The 19,545-nt window shown below is 42.4% G+C and overlaps 1 protein-coding gene across 4 annotated transcripts in view; it reads right to left on the bottom strand.

Moving 5' to 3' along the window:
* Positions 1-11,760: 11,760 nt before the first annotated feature.
* Positions 11,761-19,545, bottom strand: part of BAZ1A (bromodomain adjacent to zinc finger domain 1A) — a 66,384-nt gene continuing 58,599 nt past the window's right edge. For all 4 annotated transcript variants that reach the window (XM_027637769.1, XM_027637770.1, XM_027637771.1 and 1 more), the window contains 6 exons: positions 18,838-19,085; positions 18,504-18,727; positions 16,755-17,224; positions 15,549-15,691; positions 13,316-13,403; positions 11,761-12,774 (listed from right to left, as the gene is read on the bottom strand). In XM_027637769.1, the coding sequence (XP_027493570.1) occupies positions 12,584-12,774; positions 13,316-13,403; positions 15,549-15,691; positions 16,755-17,224; positions 18,504-18,727; positions 18,838-19,085 (1,364 nt within the window). In that variant the 3' untranslated portion in view covers positions 11,761-12,583. The remainder of the gene's footprint in view (positions 12,775-13,315; positions 13,404-15,548; positions 15,692-16,754; positions 17,225-18,503; positions 18,728-18,837; positions 19,086-19,545) is intronic.

The following is a 19,545-nucleotide window of genomic DNA, read 5'->3' as shown; positions in this document are numbered from 1 at the left end:
GGGCAGGGCAGGGCAGGGCCGGGCCAGCCGGGCAGGGCCCGCCGGCGGTGCGGTGTCGCTCGGCCGCCCGCGCGGCGCTGGCAGTGCTGGTGCTGCACCGTGGGTGCTCCGGCCTGTGCCCGCAGCCCTGGGCGTCCCCCGGCCGGCCGCGGGCCTGCCCCGGCGGTGCGGGCTGGATGCTGGGAGGGCAGTGCGGCCCCTCCGCCGGCTGCGGAGCTCGAGCGGCCGGTGAGCGCGTCAGTCCGGGGCTCGATGGCGGCGCGGCCGCTTTGAGCCGCCGCTGCCCGCACCGCCCGCCCGGCGCTGCTCCCCGGGCCGAGGTGCTTTCTGCTGCTCTAAAGGCACGGGCTTGGCGCGGCCCCCTGTTCACCGCCGGGGGCTGTCAGGCTGCCCGCACACGCCCCAGAGCCGGCACGGACGGCGTTGTGTCCCCACTCGGAAAGGAGCGGTCCTGCTGCCGCGGTGCCCCTGCGCTCTGCAGGGAAAGGCCAGCCGACTTGGCGCTGGGACTGCCCTTTCTGCGGTCTGGGAAGCGCTGCTCAGACTGTGGGGCGGGACACGGCACGCAGGGCGGAAGGTGCAGCATTAAAAGATGGGAAGATGACTTAGGGAAAACAAGGACAACACTCCTAACAGTGTTTCTCTTGTCCATATTGAGCCGGACAGGACAACAAACACGGAACATTTTAGCTCATCCAAGTAGAAAAGAGGATTGTCAGTCCAATGCAGCTCTCGGCTCCCTGAACTGGTGTGTCTGAAAACTAGGAGATCCTAAAGATGCAGGACCTCAAACATATGTACCTGGGAGCCCCCATCTTGCATTGTGGCCAGTCAGCTGTCTCTCCCCAAAACATTTGAATTGCTACTAGTACTGTGGTGGAAACCAGCAAGCTAGCGTTTCTCAGCATGCATGTATTAATACATATACATATATAGACATTCATACTGCATTGTATGAGTGATGTGTGATTTTTTCCCCCCTTTCTCCAATATTATACACTGCCATGTTGACCAGATGAGCCCCTATGTTTCCAATATCCTTTTTGAGTTTCATCTTGCCTTCTCTGAATGCAGAATTCAAGACTGAATTGCATTCCTTAATTTTCAAAATTTGCTCCATCAGCCTTGAAATCACTAATCTGGAACTATATTTATCCCTCAGCTCCTTCCAGCCACACATTCAGGACTCCTTGCTGCCACTGAGCTGAAAATGTCCAGTCTGTTAGACTCAAGTCTTGATGGCTCCATTCCTGGTCATCTGATGCTCTTGAGCAATGTCATGGGCTGGGGTGGTCTTAGGTGGTTTCAAATCCTCATCATCAGGATGGCTTAATGTCTGCTAAACCAGCCTTCATGGCACTGCAGTGTCATAGCAGGCTGTGTGTGACACATGCCCACCTAGTGTCCCAGACAGAGGTCCTTGCAGCCATACACAATGTCGGGAGGCAAGCAGCAGCTTGGAGTTCCTTAGCAAGCAGTTGTAGCTGTGAATGTGTGCCATACATGCCCCAGTGCCACTGACCACAGTCACTGTCATGGCCTCAGCAAACTTCTAATGTGTGCACAAGACCATGAAACTGCTGTGTGTGAGTGCCACAATCTCGTGCCCTTGCAGCACACCCTCAGCCACCCACATGGGTGCACATGCACTGCACATCCCAGGCTCGTAAAACGAAAGGGGAAGTGGGGAGTTACCAGCTCCACAGCTGTACATCTGGGTAGGTGCTCCAAGGACGACAAATCCAAAAGTGTACATGACTCAGCCTCTGTCTTTAACACCATGGAAACTGAATAATAAGTCAGAAGTGCTTGCTACTCTCTTTACCTCACAAGGTATATACCTGAGGCACCCAGGCACTAAAGGCTGCTGCTGCTGCACATCACTGACTCTACTTGGCAGTCATCAGAGTATAGAAGCAGCACAGGCTGAAGAAGGAGTATTTTATGACTTTACAGAAATCTCTGAGAAAGAAACAAGTTTATTAGAATTGGAAAGCATTTCTCAGGGGTGAAAAACAGGTCACAGGTAAACAGAAAGCTTTGCTTTTCATTTTCAAGGAAATTAACTTTAGACTCCAGGTGAGTGCAGCGATCAGAGAAGGAACTTGTGATAGAGCCCAGTGGTGACTTTGGAGGCTAGAGAAATGGCCAGTATCCAGCCAAAAGCAATAATGACCAAGCAAATCTTATTGCTGGAACACGCTCAGACAAAGCTAGTTCCCCACTTTGGCATCTCACTGCACTCAGGAAGCACTGCATTTCACTACCCTTGTGCCACACAACCTGCATCCCACCAGGCACCACTGAAATAGCCCAATGATTCAGAGAGCCTAGCAGCAGCAGCGCTAAAAGCTTTGTGAATGATACCCTCTCCGGAGCGCATGCCTCTAAGGAAGACCTCCAAGCCTCCCCTCACCCTCTGTGGATGGAAGAAATGACTCACCATGAAGCAGAAGGCACTGTTTAGATTCCACTCCTGGATGCTCATTGGTGGAGAAATTATAATGGACTAAGTTGCTGCATTGAAGTTCTCTGATATCACAGTCCTTTCCTTCAGTATGCTGTGCATTCTCTTTGCTTCTTTGTCAGCCTTACCGAACTCAACATTACCATTTCAGACTCATTTCCCATGGAAGTAAGGCCTCTGCTTGGCCTCTCTCAGTTGGGATAGTCCTTGTCTCTGTGACTTTTTAACTTGTTAGCTTATTTGAGTTAAATCTGACAGAAGAATAGAGGTCACAAAAGTAATTAAGATCCTTAATTAAGTAATTAAGTTTTATAAAACAGTTCATTTGAGATAGAAGAAAGTGGGGCTGTATGTCTACCAGTTCAACTCAGGAACCTGTTGGTAGGTAGGAGACCTCAGGACTGTTATGGTGTAGTCAGACTATCTTCAGGAAGGGGACTACAAAGAGAAAGGAGAGAAACTTGCATAGGTGTACCCTGAAATAAAAGAAAATCTTAATACCATTCAGTTCAAAAATCAACCTGTTGAGAGAGAATTCCATAGGGAAACTGCATTTGATGAGATCTGTTGCTCAGAGCATTTCCTTTTCCCCTTCGCTCTCCTGTGAACTCCTGGAAAATGTCTAGTTTCCCTCCAACAATTCTGTATTTTTAGTGGAAGTGCAAAGAATGCAAGATAAAATCTGTTTGCAACTTAAGAGAGTATTAGAGAAAACCTCAGTGAAAGGCAAACACTGAGTTTTTCTGGTTTTCCCTATACTGCAGATACATTTCTTTTAAAAAATTACACAGTAAATATATTTGACTCCTAAGTGGTGGATCCTGGCACGATTTTGCTGCAAGTTAGCAACATTTGCAGTTGAGCAAACTGTGAGCAAACTCAGAAGCCTGCAGCAAGGGGCAGGATGGATGTGCTGGTGTGAGGCACGGATCTCCGGAAAAGTCCTGCTGTCGGACCAGGAGGCAGATTCCCCCTAAGGGAAGCTCCATGTTCCACTGTCCCTCCTCCACGGGTCACTTCTGCTGGCTCAAGCAGCCTCATCCACCTCTGTGGTACCAAAATCCCTCTGGGGCTCCAAGCTATCATTCAACTTCCTAATGGCTTGGGCAGGGCTGAGGACGAGCGAGGTGCTGGCGGCTGCTCCCCGAGGAGCCGAGCCGAGCCGTGCCCGCTGGCCCGGCGGGGATGGGAGCGGGCCGTGCCCGTTGCGTCACCCTCCGGGGCGCCCCGGCTGCCCGTGCCAGGAATTCCTGCGGCTGAGTCACGGTCCCGCCACGCTCACAGCCCCAGCGCGCCAGCTGTCGCCCCGCTGTGGGCGGGCTGCCTGCCTTCCCCACCGCCTTCCAGCCACCGCTCAGGGCTCCAGGAGGCTTCCCGGGGGAAGCAGCACGGGGATAAGGTGGGAGAGCTGGGCTGCGCTTCCTCAAGCCGCGATGCCGGCTGAGTGCTGGGATAGTTCAGCTGGGTTAAGCAGCACCTTTCCCTGCCAAGTGGAGCTGCTTTTCAGCCTGTGCAGGGATGTGGCTGAAGAAAAGCCTTTTTTTTTTTTTTTTTTTTTTCTCCCCACTCCCTTGGAAAGCTCATCAGCCGTTCGCGTTCCCTGGACGAGCTGTCTTGATGGCTGTACGCCAGAAGACCAGGCAGAAAGAGGCGGTAGGAAGCAGCAGCAGCGTAAGCCCAGTAGGGGCAGCGTGGGTGCTCGAGGAGCAGCAGCCACATGTTTTTCGGGGCAGGGTGGAATTCCCCCTCTCCCGCCGTGACTCTCAGTGCTGGTCACTCACGCGTACCAGTGAGTCATAACGCCGGGCAGTCACGGGCTTGTCTTTGGTCAAGGGACAATAAAAGAGAGATTTAATTAAAATGTTATGTCTTGTAATGACGTCATTCTAGAGTAGTATTTAAACATAGCAAAAAAAGGAAATAAAGTTCCTCCTGTGAGAGAAACGTGGAAACTAATGGCAGAAAAGTGGCTAAACAGAACAAAAAATTCCCCTGAAGTCTAAAATACAGGGAAACTTCACTCAGGCTTATTAATAAAAACAGAACATAAAAATTGGCTGCACATAATTAGCACATATTCAACTTTCACAAAGATTTGCAGATTTGTAGCACTAGAAAAAGTAACTACTATTTACTCTGCTTGCCTTTATAATCCTTTTATACCCTGCAAAACTTGTTTTCCCCATGAGCAGTTTCTTCCCAAGTCTCTTTTCTTGCTGCCTGTTGTTCACAGCTGAGATAAATTTACAGCATAACAGCGGGTAAGGAAGGATTTGTAAGATCATCCAGTGACTGTATCAATTCAGTTTAATCACCTTTTTTTTCAGACAACTTTCTCTTCCATGGTAAAGACAGTTTTGGGGTTGTTTGGGTTTTTTCTTGCACTTCTACTTGTAGCATTTTTATTCCAAAGTCCCAAAGCTCATTATTAAAATTATTAATGAAGTATTCCTGCCTGATGATGAGTATTATTTGTCCTGTTCGATGGGTTGCCTGGGGTCACCCAGAAAGGCTGTGGTGAGCCCAGGCGCAGGACAGGCAAGTTTGTATCCCCATTCCTTCCTTAAACCCTAGACCGTCCCTCCTCCTAAGGAAGGAAAAGTAGGTCAGGCAGAACAATTATTTTCTAGAAACGTCTATTTCAAGCAAACAGCAAGGTCAGGCTTTCCTTCTCAATAAGCATCCTCTGACACTAGGTTTGAGGAGTTTGATGCTGGCTGTTATCTCCAGCTCTCAGGGAGAGATACATACCTGTACATACGGTTAGGTAGAACCCTGGCGATACGGCAGACATGGATGCAATATGGTAGATCCTGTCTAAAGAGGAAATGTAAAAAGCAGCATCATTTTCTGGGAGCACAGTAATTGCTGTATGTCCCAGAATAATGCTTATTACAGTGAAATGGCAAGAAGGGAGCCAAAGTGACTTTTAGAAAACCAGGTGTATGTAGCTGACCTCTAAGCTGTGTAATGGGTTTAGGGGAAGAGCTGCCAGAGGGCTTTGTAAGAATAGGCTGTAGCAAGAAACAAGATATAGATTTTATTATTTAAATATTCTAATAAGATAAAAGTCCATAAATGTTTTCAAGCAGCTAAAAAGCAAGGGCGTAATTTGCCAGATGTATCAGTCACCTGGAAAAACCTGGATAATCCCTTTATGTTCTTGTTTCATACATGTAACTCTTCCCTATAAAAGGAGCCAATGGCAGAGTCCCCTAGAAGTGAAAATCTCTTTCTTATACTAAGGGCATGCCAGTTGTGAAACCAGTATGAAAAAACCTGAAACGTACTGCCAGCTTGTTTTGGGCTGAAGCACACTGCATTTAATTTGAAATATGTTATTTTATCCTCACTGTCTGTGAGTGCAGCAGAGGAGCTGCTGCCCAGAGGAGGATAACCCATGGGAAGTCATACCTGGGAGCTCCTATTTAAGTGCCTTTCCCCCAGCCCACAGCATCCGCTCACAGCTGCAGACAAATCCCACAGCCTCCAAACTCCTTCCCGGCACTATTCAAGAACATGCATGAGTAACATAGAGGAGATGCTGCTAATGGTTTTGCTGATTTCTGTCAGGAATTTCTAGCGGAGCTATAAAACTGGGATGCCTAGGGTTAGCAGGGATGTTAATCAATGCAATGGTCCCAGGAGGTGCCTCTCCTATAGCAATTTCATTCCTCACTAACCTTTTCAAGTTTATGGCAAAAATTCACTGCCTTTGTCACCAGAAGAAAGTTGTCTGTTACTACAGTGGGTGTTACAGCACTGTCATACTCCTCACTCAAGCCATATGTCTCTAACTGCACATGCACATGCAGCAGCAGCACTCAGCAATTTTTACACTTTCTCCCATGTCTTAGTGATAGTCCCTATGCAGAGAGTCTACAAGTTTGCCCTTCCCCAAGCTTTGGAATTCAAATTCTGCCGTTTCTTATGCTAGAATTTCAATAGACTTGCCATGGCACAGAAGGAAACATTTTTCTTTCTTTTTAAAATCAGAATGGAGATAAAAATTTATGGCCTGTTTCCTTACTCTGTGCTGTAGCTCAACAGGTGGATCTTCATTTGCTTGCAATATTATATTTAGTATCTAAATATAACAGATCTTACACAAAGGAGGAGTAAGGACAACAGTAGTCTTACCCAAGCCAAGTCCACACCTACAACTCTCCTAGCAGTATTTTCATCTTAGTTAGGTTTCTGAAAACTTGAGCCACAGAACAGTGACTCCTCTCAGCAGAGGAGCAGGACAGCTGGAAAGGGTCATTTCTTGAACTGCTTCATCCTGGTTTGAAGGAGGACAACTGCCAAAAGTTAGGATGCGGTCAGACATCTCAGCAGATGATACAATTTAAATTGGCACACCTCCAGGAAAAGGTGGCGATGATTTCCAAAAGCTCTTTCCTTTCAGGATAGATGCTTAAGACCTTGAAGATGCTGGGGTTGGCTGGCACATGAGGACTATAATGATTCAACTTTGTTATGTTATTTTTTACAGAAAAGACCCCCAAAAATGGGCCTCCTGAGTTAGCCAAGGTTCCTGGTGGGACAAGTAATCCTTGTTTTTCTGTGCCTGGACAAGTGCAGAGCAGCACTGTACACAGACTGTACACAGATTTCGGGCACTAATCCCAAATCTTGCAGCCTTGGCCTGATTCTGCTACTAACCTTCATCACTCCGTGCTTCTCTTCCTGCTGGGGTTATGTCATCGCATTGGAATGAACTCCTGGGAAAATGGACTGTTTCTAATCATGATCAGCACTTCTAAGACATTGCAGGTCTGATTTAAGGAGACATCTTTGCAATACAAAAAATAATCACCAGCAAATGATCAAATCCTCTCCAGGAGAGGGAGGAAGCCATGACAAAAGTGCCAAGACTGGGGAGATTAATTCATATGGCCTGTTTAGATTGGAAGTTGCAAAGGCCAGACAAAAAAGGAGGACACTTTTGGCTCTGGAGTTTTAGTACTCTTAAAATTGCTCTAGACGGACCTCAGAGTCAGTTTGCAGCATTCCATCTGAATTGAAGGAAATTGTGTTTGATGAAGGTTGAATCCAAGGACTGGTTCTAAGAAATCTCTTAGAAGCAACAACTATGGAAACAAAAAACGCACAGACTAAACCTACTCAAGCATGGCAAAGGCCCCTCACAAACCGTGGTGCTTAAAAAGTTTATAGTGCTTTTTAAAACTGTTAAGTTTTTCTTTTTCAGATAACAGTCTAAAAATAAAGCATTAGCTAAGCCTAACATGCTAAATACACAAGTTGAGATCACTTTCTGGTGCTTGAGGATGGGCTTTAGGATGACTGAGGCACAGGAATATTTATAATCATCTCTGGATTGTGGGACCTGGCGGTCACTGCAGAAGTGTCTTCTGGTGACAGCAGCTCACAAGTGGTGCCAGGACTGCAGAGCCCAGCATGTGACTGATGGTGGGATCTACACAGGAATGCTCACGAAAGGCAACTATGAAGCCCTGATCCCACAGGCAAATCCCCACACTGCCTAGTGTCAAATGCAGAACTGCCATCCAAAACCCAAACATTTTAGCATCCTGACTCCCATTTCTGCCATTTCGAACACAGGATTCACAGCAGCCACAGCACTGCCTGTCTCTTCAAAATCCTTCCCTCTCCAGGTTAATTTCATCTGTAAGGTGCTTGAAGGAGAAAAACTGGAAAGCACACAGATTATAAGACAGGTTTTTATAGGATTGTTATCTAGGAACTACCCATATAAAGCCTAAATAAATTGGTAAGCTAAGACTAGCAAATTGATAAAGCTCAAGTTGGACTACATGTTATCCTAGCAGAGCAGGGTAATCCTTGTAGAGGATTCCTTCTAACTTTGTTACAAGGGAAATTATGGCACAAGCATGCCATTTGCAGTCCCTTCACATGGCATAGTTAAACCAGGCAGTACACAGCACCAGAATACCTCTAGAACACGATGCTAACACAGCAGCATCCATTAGTCAAATAAAGACGCTTTCTTTCATGGTTCTTTGAAACCAATCTCAGAAAAGAAAGGTGAACAACAGCAGAGAAGAAAGAAGGGAAACCTGATCTTCTGTGGCCACTGGCCAGCGCTTTGGAGAGTATGCTGTCATGTAGCATCCTTGTAGGAAACTTGGCCCAATCAAACATTTCTGTCATCAAAAGCAAGTGACCTGAACAGCTGGATAAACTCCGTGAGCAAGCAGGGGGGTGCAGACGGAGTGCTGGAGATTGCTGCCTTCTACACCCTCTGGCAAAGGCTGTGGGACCTCACATGGGCCAAGCACCTCCAGCCTGGCTGGCTGCTAGCTGTACCCAGAGTCTCTTGCAGGGCAGCAGCTGATACAGCCTGTCTTTGGGGACCCAGGAAACACTTTTTTCCCTTCCTTCATACCTAAAAAGAATTTAAAGATGGAGTTGCACCTAAAAAAGTAATTTAAAATAATATCAGCAATATTCCAGAAAAGAAGCACTACAAACCCAGGAAATTATTATTATATGGTAGAGAAACAAACCTAAAGTTGGCCTCAGTGCACTTTTTGGGAAACATATGCAGCCCGTGGCTTTCTGCCCCTGAAAACATTTCAGGTGGAGCTCATATTGATGCCCATCTTAATGCATTCCAGAATGCCTTCCAGTACTGGAGAGCCTGCAAGAAAGATGGAGAGGGACCTTTTACAATGGCATGTAGTGACAGGACTAGGGGGCATGGCTTCAAACTGAAAGAGGGTAGGTTTAGATTAGATGAGAGAAATGCTTTACTGTGAGGTCGGGGAGGCACTGGAACAGGTTGCCCAGAGAAGTGGTGGATGCCACATCCCTGGAAGTGTTCAAGGCCAGGTTGGATGAGACTCTGAGCAATCTGGTCTAGTGGATGGTGTCACTGTCCATGGCAGATGGGTTGGAACGAGATGATCTTTAAGGTCCCTTCCAACCCAAACTTATGGTTCTATGATTCATGAATGATAACCATTAATAGTCTGTGGCTTAGAGCATTAAAAATTCAAAACTTTGCATACTTATGTACTCATACATCCACAAATACAGACACATTTAGGGATGGTGCTACATCCGCATCCCTGTTAAGAAACAGATGGGCAAGAAGGGCTGCTTCCAATAACAGCAGTCACTGTAAGGATTGGTTTTCTGCATTTTTGACAGTCTGTGGTGACCAGGAGGTGAGCAAGTTGCCTTGAGGAAATGCTGAGATTTGGACTCCTGGGTTGGAGTCCAAAGGAACTGACTCCACGGTTATTAAAGAGTTACGTTCAAAAAGCATCAGAAGAAATTGCCTAGGGTAGTTACTCAGCAATTCCTAGCCCTGACACGAATGAAAGCGGCAGAATTCGCACAGCAGGAAAACCAGCTGGTAGAGCAGTATCTGGATCCATGCCAGGGCTAATATCTATTGGAGCTACCAGGAAGGAAAAGACTTTCACTGTTGCATCTTGTTAAAATGCTGCTCGGAGGACAGATGCTGACCTTGAGCTCAAGGAAGCCTATTTCATATTTTCCTGAAGAGCCTGGTACAGCCTGATTAGTTTGAATCCAAGGTGAAGCTGTTGACCCTATCCATTTTGACACCTTTGTGAAAAACTCCTGCTTGGAGCCCCTGGACAGATACTGTACTGCCCTTACCCTGGTTGTAACAGGGTGATCATGGTAAGACACGGGTTTGTTGAGGGAAGAAGGTGGATGAGGAACATGAATGTTTCAGCCCCTAAGACAAAGAGGGAGATGGGAAGCAATTCCCCTTTTTCCAAAGGCCAGCAAAAAAACCCATCTTGACATAGCTCAGAAAAAGCGTCGCTGAAGTTTTAAAAAGCTTCAGTCAAAGTACCAACTCAAGCAGCCTGCTGCCAGGAACAGAGGGCTTAGTTCATGCCCTGTGAGCACCACTAAAGTCAAGGACAGTCAGATGAGCACTGCACATATAGCAGACATGAGTATTTTAAGCACAGCTGCTCAAAGGAGAAGTGGGTACTTTCCCTCAGTGTGTGTAAGCAAGGTCTTCAGCTTGCAAAACTTAATGGCAAATTGATAACTTTGCTCATTGCACAAACACCACTGTCACAAGCAGAGATTTGGGTTAAACTGTTCCCACTTGCTCTACCCAAAATCTCTACTCAAAACTATAGTTGTGTTGCTGAGGGGAAGCCATTTAATGAACTAACCTTGGAGAAAGAGCAATAGGAATGAACAGCTGGGAGTAGGTTTGGGACAGAAATTATTTAAATTGCATCTGCCACAACTGGACTTGTTCAGCTCACCATGCCCCCTCCCCAAAAGGTACTCGCATTTAAGTCAATGGAGACTATTCATATGAACAAGAACTAGCACAACTGTTTATGCAACCTGCTAGTCAGGACATTCACAACCCCTCAGGACAGAACAGATGCAGGGATATCAGGTACCACTTACGCCCTGCAAGGAAGTCTTCTGCTGCTCACATTCCTTATGCAATGTAGCATTCTTTGCTGTGGGAACAAGAGAGGTGTCGGCTCTGAACAGGAAAAGCTTCCACAGAAACTGTGAAGTATTAGCACACATTTCTGAACAACATCCCCCACCATTCTCATTCTTAATTTTTTTTTTTTAATTTTAAAAAAAACCCCAACCCACAAATGCAACACTTCAAACTGATCAGTCTCCTGTCTATTGCCATCTCATTCCTAGGCTCAAAAAAATGTCCATTCTTGCCACCTTTATGGCAATGTAAGCACTACAGCAGCCAAAGAAAACCCACAACTACATGGCAAGTAATTGTTAGGTCTGGAGCATATTCAGGTGTTAAAGCTCCGACATAACCTAGCACAAACACAGGAAGCCTCATGTTTCAGCTTTTGCTACCCCTCACTCCTACCCCCAAACTTTTCCTCGATACTTTTTCTCAGTGTGGCATATCTCCAAGTGGGCAGGACTGGTCTAAAGCTATTGACTCAAACTGAGTTTAATAAATTTAAATTAATAAATATTGAAAGTAAAAGAAGTAAGGATAGTAAGGATAGTTTGAAGAAGCTGCTGGTCAACGAAACAAATATGTGAGGTTTTAAACTGTTAAAGATGCAAATTAAAGACCCAAACAACTTATACTACTTACATTACTCCTTACATACTGATGGACATTTGCATCTCTCAGAAACCAGGTATTGCAGTGGCTGCAGCTGCCAAAAATGCTGGCTGGGGTACTCACATCGGAACCAGATTCTGCTGTGTGGTCTCCAGCAACTCGTCCTTGTAAGGTAATGGGGAAGGTGGTGTAGCAATACAACTCAAAACGAAGTGCAAGCTCAAAATACTTTGAAAAAATGTCTCATTTTATTTGTACACTTGCAAAGTTGTATGTAGAAACTTAGAGTACAGTCCTGTAAATTTACTCATTGCTAGAAGAACTGTCAGGGACACAAGAAAGGTATTTATTGATTGATCATCAAGTTATGAAGGGGAATAAACAAACAAAAAAGAACCCCGGAAAAAATTTAAAAAGTTATGGAACTCTTTCTTTGTTTTTGTTGTTTTTAATCCCCGAGTACAAATTTTATAAATACAAAACAAATTCACAAATTACTTTGAATACTAAATAAATATCTACTTAATAAACTCAGACTGAATACCTCCAGCCAGCACTGGTACAGTACTTAAAAAGATATGCAGTTGTACTCATTCATGTGTAGTGTTGAGAAGATATGCTCACACAAGTTTTAAAAACACACAGTTTCTTCAACTGTGCTACAGCAGAAGATTTTCTCTGAGTTGATAAAGCCCTCAATACCACAGCTCCTACAAAATCTAGAGGATGAAACAAGGTTATTTTGTGCAGGAAAAAACAAAGTACTTCTGGAAGATATCTGGACACATGAATGTATTAAAAATGTACAAAACCTCTGTAAACCAGTACATCTATCAAAATTATTAGACACTGAATAAAACTGTAGCAAAGGTAATCTTTCCTACGTTCTCCTGAGTGCTTAATATTACAATGAGAATATAGTGCAGGCCACACTTCAAGGTGGTTAAACAGTTGTTATTGCTTTAAACAGACATGACGACTGTGTAATTTAACAATTCATTTTAATGAACATTATAAATTCCCTCAAAAAATCCTTTGGAAGGCAGAGGTTAGATTCGTGACTTCTTTGCCGCAGGAGCGGTGTGGTCCACATTACCAGATGTGATTGGAAGTCCAAGCTTTTGAGCCTGAATGTGGAAGAAAGCTTGAAGTCTAGTTCCAGCTTTTGCTTCACTTGTGTTACGAGGGTTGTATTCAAAGCAGTTTGAAAACATCAGCTCAATGTCTTCAATGAATTCAGCTAGTAAATAGAAGGAAATAAGTTAATTTAGCATGTCTTAAGTCATCAGAGAACAGTATGCTAAAGCAGTGTGACACCACTGAATTAATACAGTGATCCTACACAGAACTGCAACACAAAAATGTCTTTACATGTGTGTCGAGTTCCTATCATTGTATCGGTGCAGTGCCATGTAAATGTTCTTAAATTTCACTGATTATCAATACAGGAAATACAAATCAAACAGGAACATTTTCTAATTATTTCATCCGTGACACTCACTGACATCAAAGGCTTGAGAAATTACCAGTTGTTTCACAGCTGCTCATTTCCTATCTATCTTTACATCGTGTATTTTGGTAGTAAAAGAACTATGTTCAACGGATCTTATTTAAAAAAATATTAGTAACTGCTCTTAAAAAAAACCCAAAACAAAACACACCACAAACCCCGAAACCAAGTACAATTTCAAGTTTCTAATCATCTGACATACTCTATTTCAGGACAAGAATTTAAAATGAGAGAACATGGTTCAGTATTCCTTTCAATAAATAATACTTACATGCTAACTTATATTCACATTTATTCACTTTTTCACGGATTATATTTAAGGCAATAGGTTTTTTGATGATATCATAGTAGTCTGGTACCTAAAAAAAACAAACAAAAGGATTCATAGACAAAGAAATGGCAGCTTAAAATTCTACCTATGTTAATCAAATCATGTATTAGCAGAAAGCATGTTTTGTTTTTAAATAAACAGAGGAGTCCTAGGTAACCACCTTCATTTCCTGAATTGAATACTAGTTTTCAGGTATTGCTTTTTCATTTTTTGCTTCATTAAAATAGCAGACCACAACAACCATTAGCCAGCAATTCAATGAATAAATCTAATCCTAAATACCCTGTGAACAACTGTAAGAAAATTGCATGACCAGATAAGCATTATGGTGTTCCAGTTATTCCCATCTGTCAAGCACAAAAATTACTTCCAAGATTTTAAAATTTTTCATTCTCTTGTAACATATTACAATATTAAAAGCTCTTTAATCATGAATAATGACAAATTTGACTCCACTACTATTTACTGTTTTGAAGAAATGGAATTGAGAAGTTCCATTTAGTTGTGTTAAAGACAACGTAGTGAACCCTTCTACAGCAAGCAGGACACTGTACACAAGTATCAGAGATAAAGAGCCACTAAGAACAATGTTTATGGAGGAAAAGGACTGTCTAACTTTTAAGTGCACTGGTCATTTGGATCACAAATTTTGAAATCCAGTAAGCATCAAGCTTAGGGTGATTGTCACACTCACAAAGCAGGACAGGGGACTAAAAGAAAAAGGTATCTGTTTCAAATGTGGCTTCCCCCGTCCCCCCAAGGAAAGATATCCACATGCACCAATCATGTATGTTTCAAAACCAAGTTTTTGGTTATGGTCTGTAACTTTACTATCTATCAAGTGCAGTATGCAAATAAACCTAGAGAAAGAACTAGTAGAGAAACAGAATTAAACTGGCACATTTTTCATTCCTTTCCCTTTAGGAGTGCTGTTTATGTGACTACTAAAAAGAAAGGTAATTTCCTCTTTCTGGCATGCACTGTGCCATGCCATGCTGTGCACTGACCATTCAATGTATTCTTTACAGTCTTCAAAGCAAAATGAAAATTTCTATCATGATGAAGAAAATTTGGTTCACTCAGGTATGGATTTTTCCTTCCAAACTATACAGACTATCCCTTAGTGATTGACTAAGGGAAACTGGAACACACTGAAATCTAGCAGTTTCTTTTCAGGATCAAAATTGAGTTGAATTCTCCATCTTTTCTTGTATTCACTAGATTCCTGCCCTTTCCAGCATAATTCCAGTACTCTGTTAGGCACACACTAATCTCCATTTCACTGAAAATTTCTCTCCTCCTCCGCCACGCTTACATCTTCCATTCATGTTTGTACATCATTCTCTTTGTCCTGGACAGATCCTTCCAACTATTTAGAGACTCGATGATCCTTGTGGGTCCCTTCCAATTCAGAATATTCTGTGATTCTGAATTCCGAATTTCAAGTCTTCATTTAACAGCTATCACTATTAATTTTAATAGAGCATTTAAGCACCAACCACTAGGTCCTGCAAGAATGTCTGTGCAGAGTTGCCCCACAGGGCTTGGAGAGGACAGGCACTTTGGAGGATCAGATAGTCCCAGCTGCCTTAAAACTGACAAGCCAGTGCAGCCTGCAGAAAAGCAGCTTGGGGAACTTCTATTGTATTAAAAACCTCTCAAGCAGCACTAACTTGGGGTACCCACTTTACCATTCAGTACTTTAAAATTTAAACAAGAGGGAAATTAAGAACAAAGCTATGAAATCATCTTCTTACTGCATTATAGTTAACATCAGAGTGAAATTGTTTCTATCTTGTTATTTCATTGGAGGTTTCTTCTCAGAATATCGTGCATAAATTGAAGATTAATTCAACTAAATTATTAATTAATAACCATATGCTTACCTTTAGCAATTCTGCGCCCTACTTGATTGTTTGGGGTTTTTTTCAAAGCAAAGCATTTCACATTTTTAAACACACAATGGAATGCATATTTAAAATTTTGCCAATAGCATGTCAATCATAGAAGTTATTTCTGGCACCAAATACCTGAGCTGAAATGCAAGAGTTCTCCTGAATCCCATTCCTTAGCTTTATCCCCCTGTTTGGGCAATGCTATAAATTCACAAGTTTTACTGGCAGCAAACAGGACTCTCAGCCATTATTATTCCCTCTACAGTTCTTTCAGTTACCTGGATTTTGGAAACCAGTTTCATGAAAGGCCAGCTGTCATCATGTCGTACCAGTTCCACTATGAGTTGTTCAAAAGCTGAGAGTTCATGAACTCCCCCTTGACGTCCTGAACTTCTCCTGTTCAATATCTGAGGAGATGATTCTGGAAAAAAAAAATGACACCCCACCAGATAAAAATAAAAGCCTGACAAGTAAAATTAAAAAAAAAAAAAAAAAGAAAGAAAAAAAAAGAGTGAAACACCATTATTCTTGGGTATTAAAACTGTTGTTTAAGAGCCCAAGGCATGTAGTTTGGCTTCAAGTATTAACTATACTACAGCCTTGTTATTTACTACTAAAATGTCTCTCTTGCCATACAAAATGCTTAAGTACCACAACTTATCTGGACTGCATTAATTTTGGAAATTATTTTTTTTCACTGATTTCCATCTTAAAACAATTTGTTAAACACTAAAAAAAAGGTCTATTAGAAAAAAACAGAATAAGCTGCCTACTCATAACTTTTACTTTCACAAAACCTCTATTCAGAGTGGTTTTATCTGCTTTCAAGAATAGTCAGCAGGGTGGTTAAGGATAAGCTCAGAAATTTCCAATGGTGAAGGACAGAAATCATGCAGAATGCAAGGCTGCCACACTAGAGTGCAAGTCTTTTACACTCTTCAGTCTCTCACACTGGGTCCTCTTTGTTTTTAAAAGGTTATTGTATCTTTCCAAGTATTTCCCTACTATCCAAGTATTAGCTTAACAATCGAAGACACTGCTAGCCCTGTAACAGAGAAACAACATTTTTCTTCTGGTAGTAGTTTCTTGTTGTGTGTGTATATTCCCAATTTCACTACCTTGCCTCTATCTGTGTTCTTCACTGTTTAACTTTTAATAAAACAAAAGCATAAAAGCTGTAACTAAACACTTGATTTATGTGGGTTAAGGCATAAAATTACTTTCACATTTTCTATCCACTTATTAGCAGTTTCTCCATACTGTGCTAATATGGAATTTCAAATATGGACATTATAAATCTCCTTGGCAAATTAAATATTTGTTCTTTAGATGACTGGAAACTTTTTCACTTTCACTGCAAAAGAAAGAAACTGTCTCGGAAGGCAAAACTGCCTTCACCACTTCTCATCTCCTTGCTCTACCACACAAGTATTTTAGCAAGGAACAGAAAGTGGGTTTTGTTGTGATAAAAACATTTCTCTAACCTGTGGATTGTCGTTTCCTGCCTCTTCTCTTGGGTTCAGAAACGGGAAGAGAAAGTTTTGAAGCAGAAACTGGATACTTCTTAAGCCGTTCACTGGGGTCTGCAGTATCAACAATTCTAAATCCAAGAGAGTTGGAAGGGCTGTTTTCCAGTGTGTTATCAGCACTCTTTCTTCCTCTTCGTCTTCTTCGAGGACCGAGTAACTCGACAAATACATCTGCTTGTAATGAACTTTGGCTCTGACGAGTGGTCCGGCTATTAAGCCTTAAAGTAGGCCTTGTCACTGCTGAAGAGGCTGATTTTATGTTTCTTAAACCCCTTCTGGTAATTTTTGGTGAAGATTCAGTTTGCTGACTTCGAGAAGCATATCTTGCCTGACGCTGGCTGTTCTGACTTGAGAATGGATTGTTGAGTTTGGCTGCTCTCATTTTTAATGGAAACTTGACCTGGGATCTTCCTTGCTTTGATGGGCTACAAAAAGTGAACAGTTATATTTATTTGTCCCCAAATTACATTCCTCCCTTTTCTGTCAGTTTTCTAATTCAGCATTTACAAAATCCAACCATTCCAGGTTGGACTGGTAAGCAGCTGGCTTTCAACCTCATGCTGTCAGTCATTCAATTACCATTATCTTAAATATTGCCCTGGGGTCTCTTAATTAAATATTATGTGGAGCACATACTTTAAGGAAATGCTCAGAATACCGATCCCATTTGCAGCTTGTGCAATAGGAATGCATTAATTAGAGCACCAGCTATCAATTTCTTTAAATCGCTTATTTCTCACTGTAACTACTGTAACAACTGTAACTACCAGGATTTCTGAACATTATTATCAGCCACAGAAATGAACTGCAGTTGTAAAACACTAAGTATAAGAGTTATGCTCTAGTCAGGGTTTATAACTAATACTCAAGACTCTCCTTCCTTTGCAGGAGAGAAAGAAGATCCCAGAGACAAATTTATTTCTCAAGGATACACGTTCTCTCCAACTACTGAATCTCAACTGTCAGAGCCACAATTAACCTTGCTTCAGTCCATTTAAAAGACTGTACCAAAAAGACGAAAAATGCTCTGAGATCAAAAAATTTTCCTTCAACTTTTATGTTGCTGGCGTGTGTATCAAATCAAATTTTTATTGAAATTATCACTGGATTATTTAGTTTATTGTGTGGGTTTTCTTGGCTTGGGTTTGTTGGTCTTTTTGGGGGAGGTTGTTTGTTTGTTTTTGTTGGGTTTGGTTTGGTTTGTTTGTTGGGCTTTTTTAAACAGCTACAGCATTAGTCCTCAAGCCCTCCCAATACCATATGACCTCCGACAGATGGCCTTGTCTTCCCTAATGTTCTAATACTTACTGAATACATCTAGTATATATACATACTATATGCATCTAGTCCTCTAGAATTCAAAACTGTACAAAAACAACTCCAAGTTTTCTCCAGAAGATCTTTACTGTTTGAAACTCTCCCTACTTCACATTCAAACAGTAGTTATACAGAAATGCAACTCTGATGGCCATCTCTCACCCACACATCCAAAGCTGGCATTTTCATCCTGAAAAGTGAGCCTAAGTCCAGTGGCGCTAACTTTTGTTCATATTAAATCTTTCAGTAAGAGCCAAATTCATAACAAGCTGCCATTAAAAAAAACACAAACATCTTTGTCAGACTGGACTTTCAAAATACATGCTTATGTGAACAGTTACTCCACATAATAATCAAGATATTTTCATTTAACAGACATCTATTTACCTTATGTCTTCCTCCTCTTGAGATTCATCCTCCTCATCTTGCTCTTCTTCGTAATGCTCTTCCTCACTTTGTCCCATCTCATCATAGTTTGCCTCTTCTTCCCCTTCTAGTTGTTCAGCAGTCTCTTCATCACTCTCCACAGAAGGCCTCTGTCTGGAGGAGAGGCGTCTAGAGCGCTGTTTTGGTCGGCACTCTGGGCAAAACCAATCTCCTTCAGGAATGACCTAGAAACAGAAGAGGAAAAAAAATAAATTAGCATTAGCAATATGCAATTAAGTTATAAAAATTACTCAAGTTCTGTGTGAAAAGGAAGCACTTCTTTTTCCTGAGATACCTTCAGCTTGGGCCTGATGCAGTAAGTGTGGTAGCCTCGATCGCAGCCATCGCACAGCACCATGCTTTCCGCATCGCCTTTCTTTCGACACACCTTACAGCGAGCATTGAGGATGGACTTGGACCAGATGACACTTCGATCCAACGTGGACAGATGAAGGAAGACTTGGGACAAGCTGGTAGAAGAAAGAAGCGACTCCCTCCAGCGATCCAGAACAGTTTTATAGGACCGTCCACCATCACTGGCATCTTCCATTAAAGAAGGGGATTTAAAAAAGAAAGAAAAACAACAAAAAACCCAAGAATTATCAAACTGCTTTTTCAAAGATCCAGGTTATTCTAGACAGTCAAAGTAAAACTCTGACTGTCAAACAGACAGCAGTAGTAAACTGGGATAATATCATAACCTGTATCTTATCTCTTCAAGACTTGAATATTTTCTCCTTAGCTTTCAAGCTGCTGAAGCCTTTAAAATTTTACTCTTCCGTACCTATTCAACTTAGAACTTGCACATACATAGGTCATGATTAAAACGTTAGAGTCTTACTCAAATGTCAACCTGGAAACCTAACAATTTGATTTATAACGTATAAACAAAGCTTACTTAAGATTACAAAAAAATAATCACATGTCCAATTTACTTTTTACTTGTATGTAAATTTTGAAATCCCAAAATATTTACATTTAAAGGAAGTACCTGAAACTTCAC

The sequence above is a fragment of the Corapipo altera genome, unplaced genomic scaffold, assembly GCF_003945725.1.
Source record: "Corapipo altera isolate COAL_440 unplaced genomic scaffold, ASM394572v1 23, whole genome shotgun sequence".
NCBI classification, from domain to species: domain Eukaryota; kingdom Metazoa; phylum Chordata; class Aves; order Passeriformes; family Pipridae; genus Corapipo; species Corapipo altera.
Note: the sequence above shows the minus strand (reverse complement) of the source record. Positions and strands in the feature narration are given on the sequence as shown.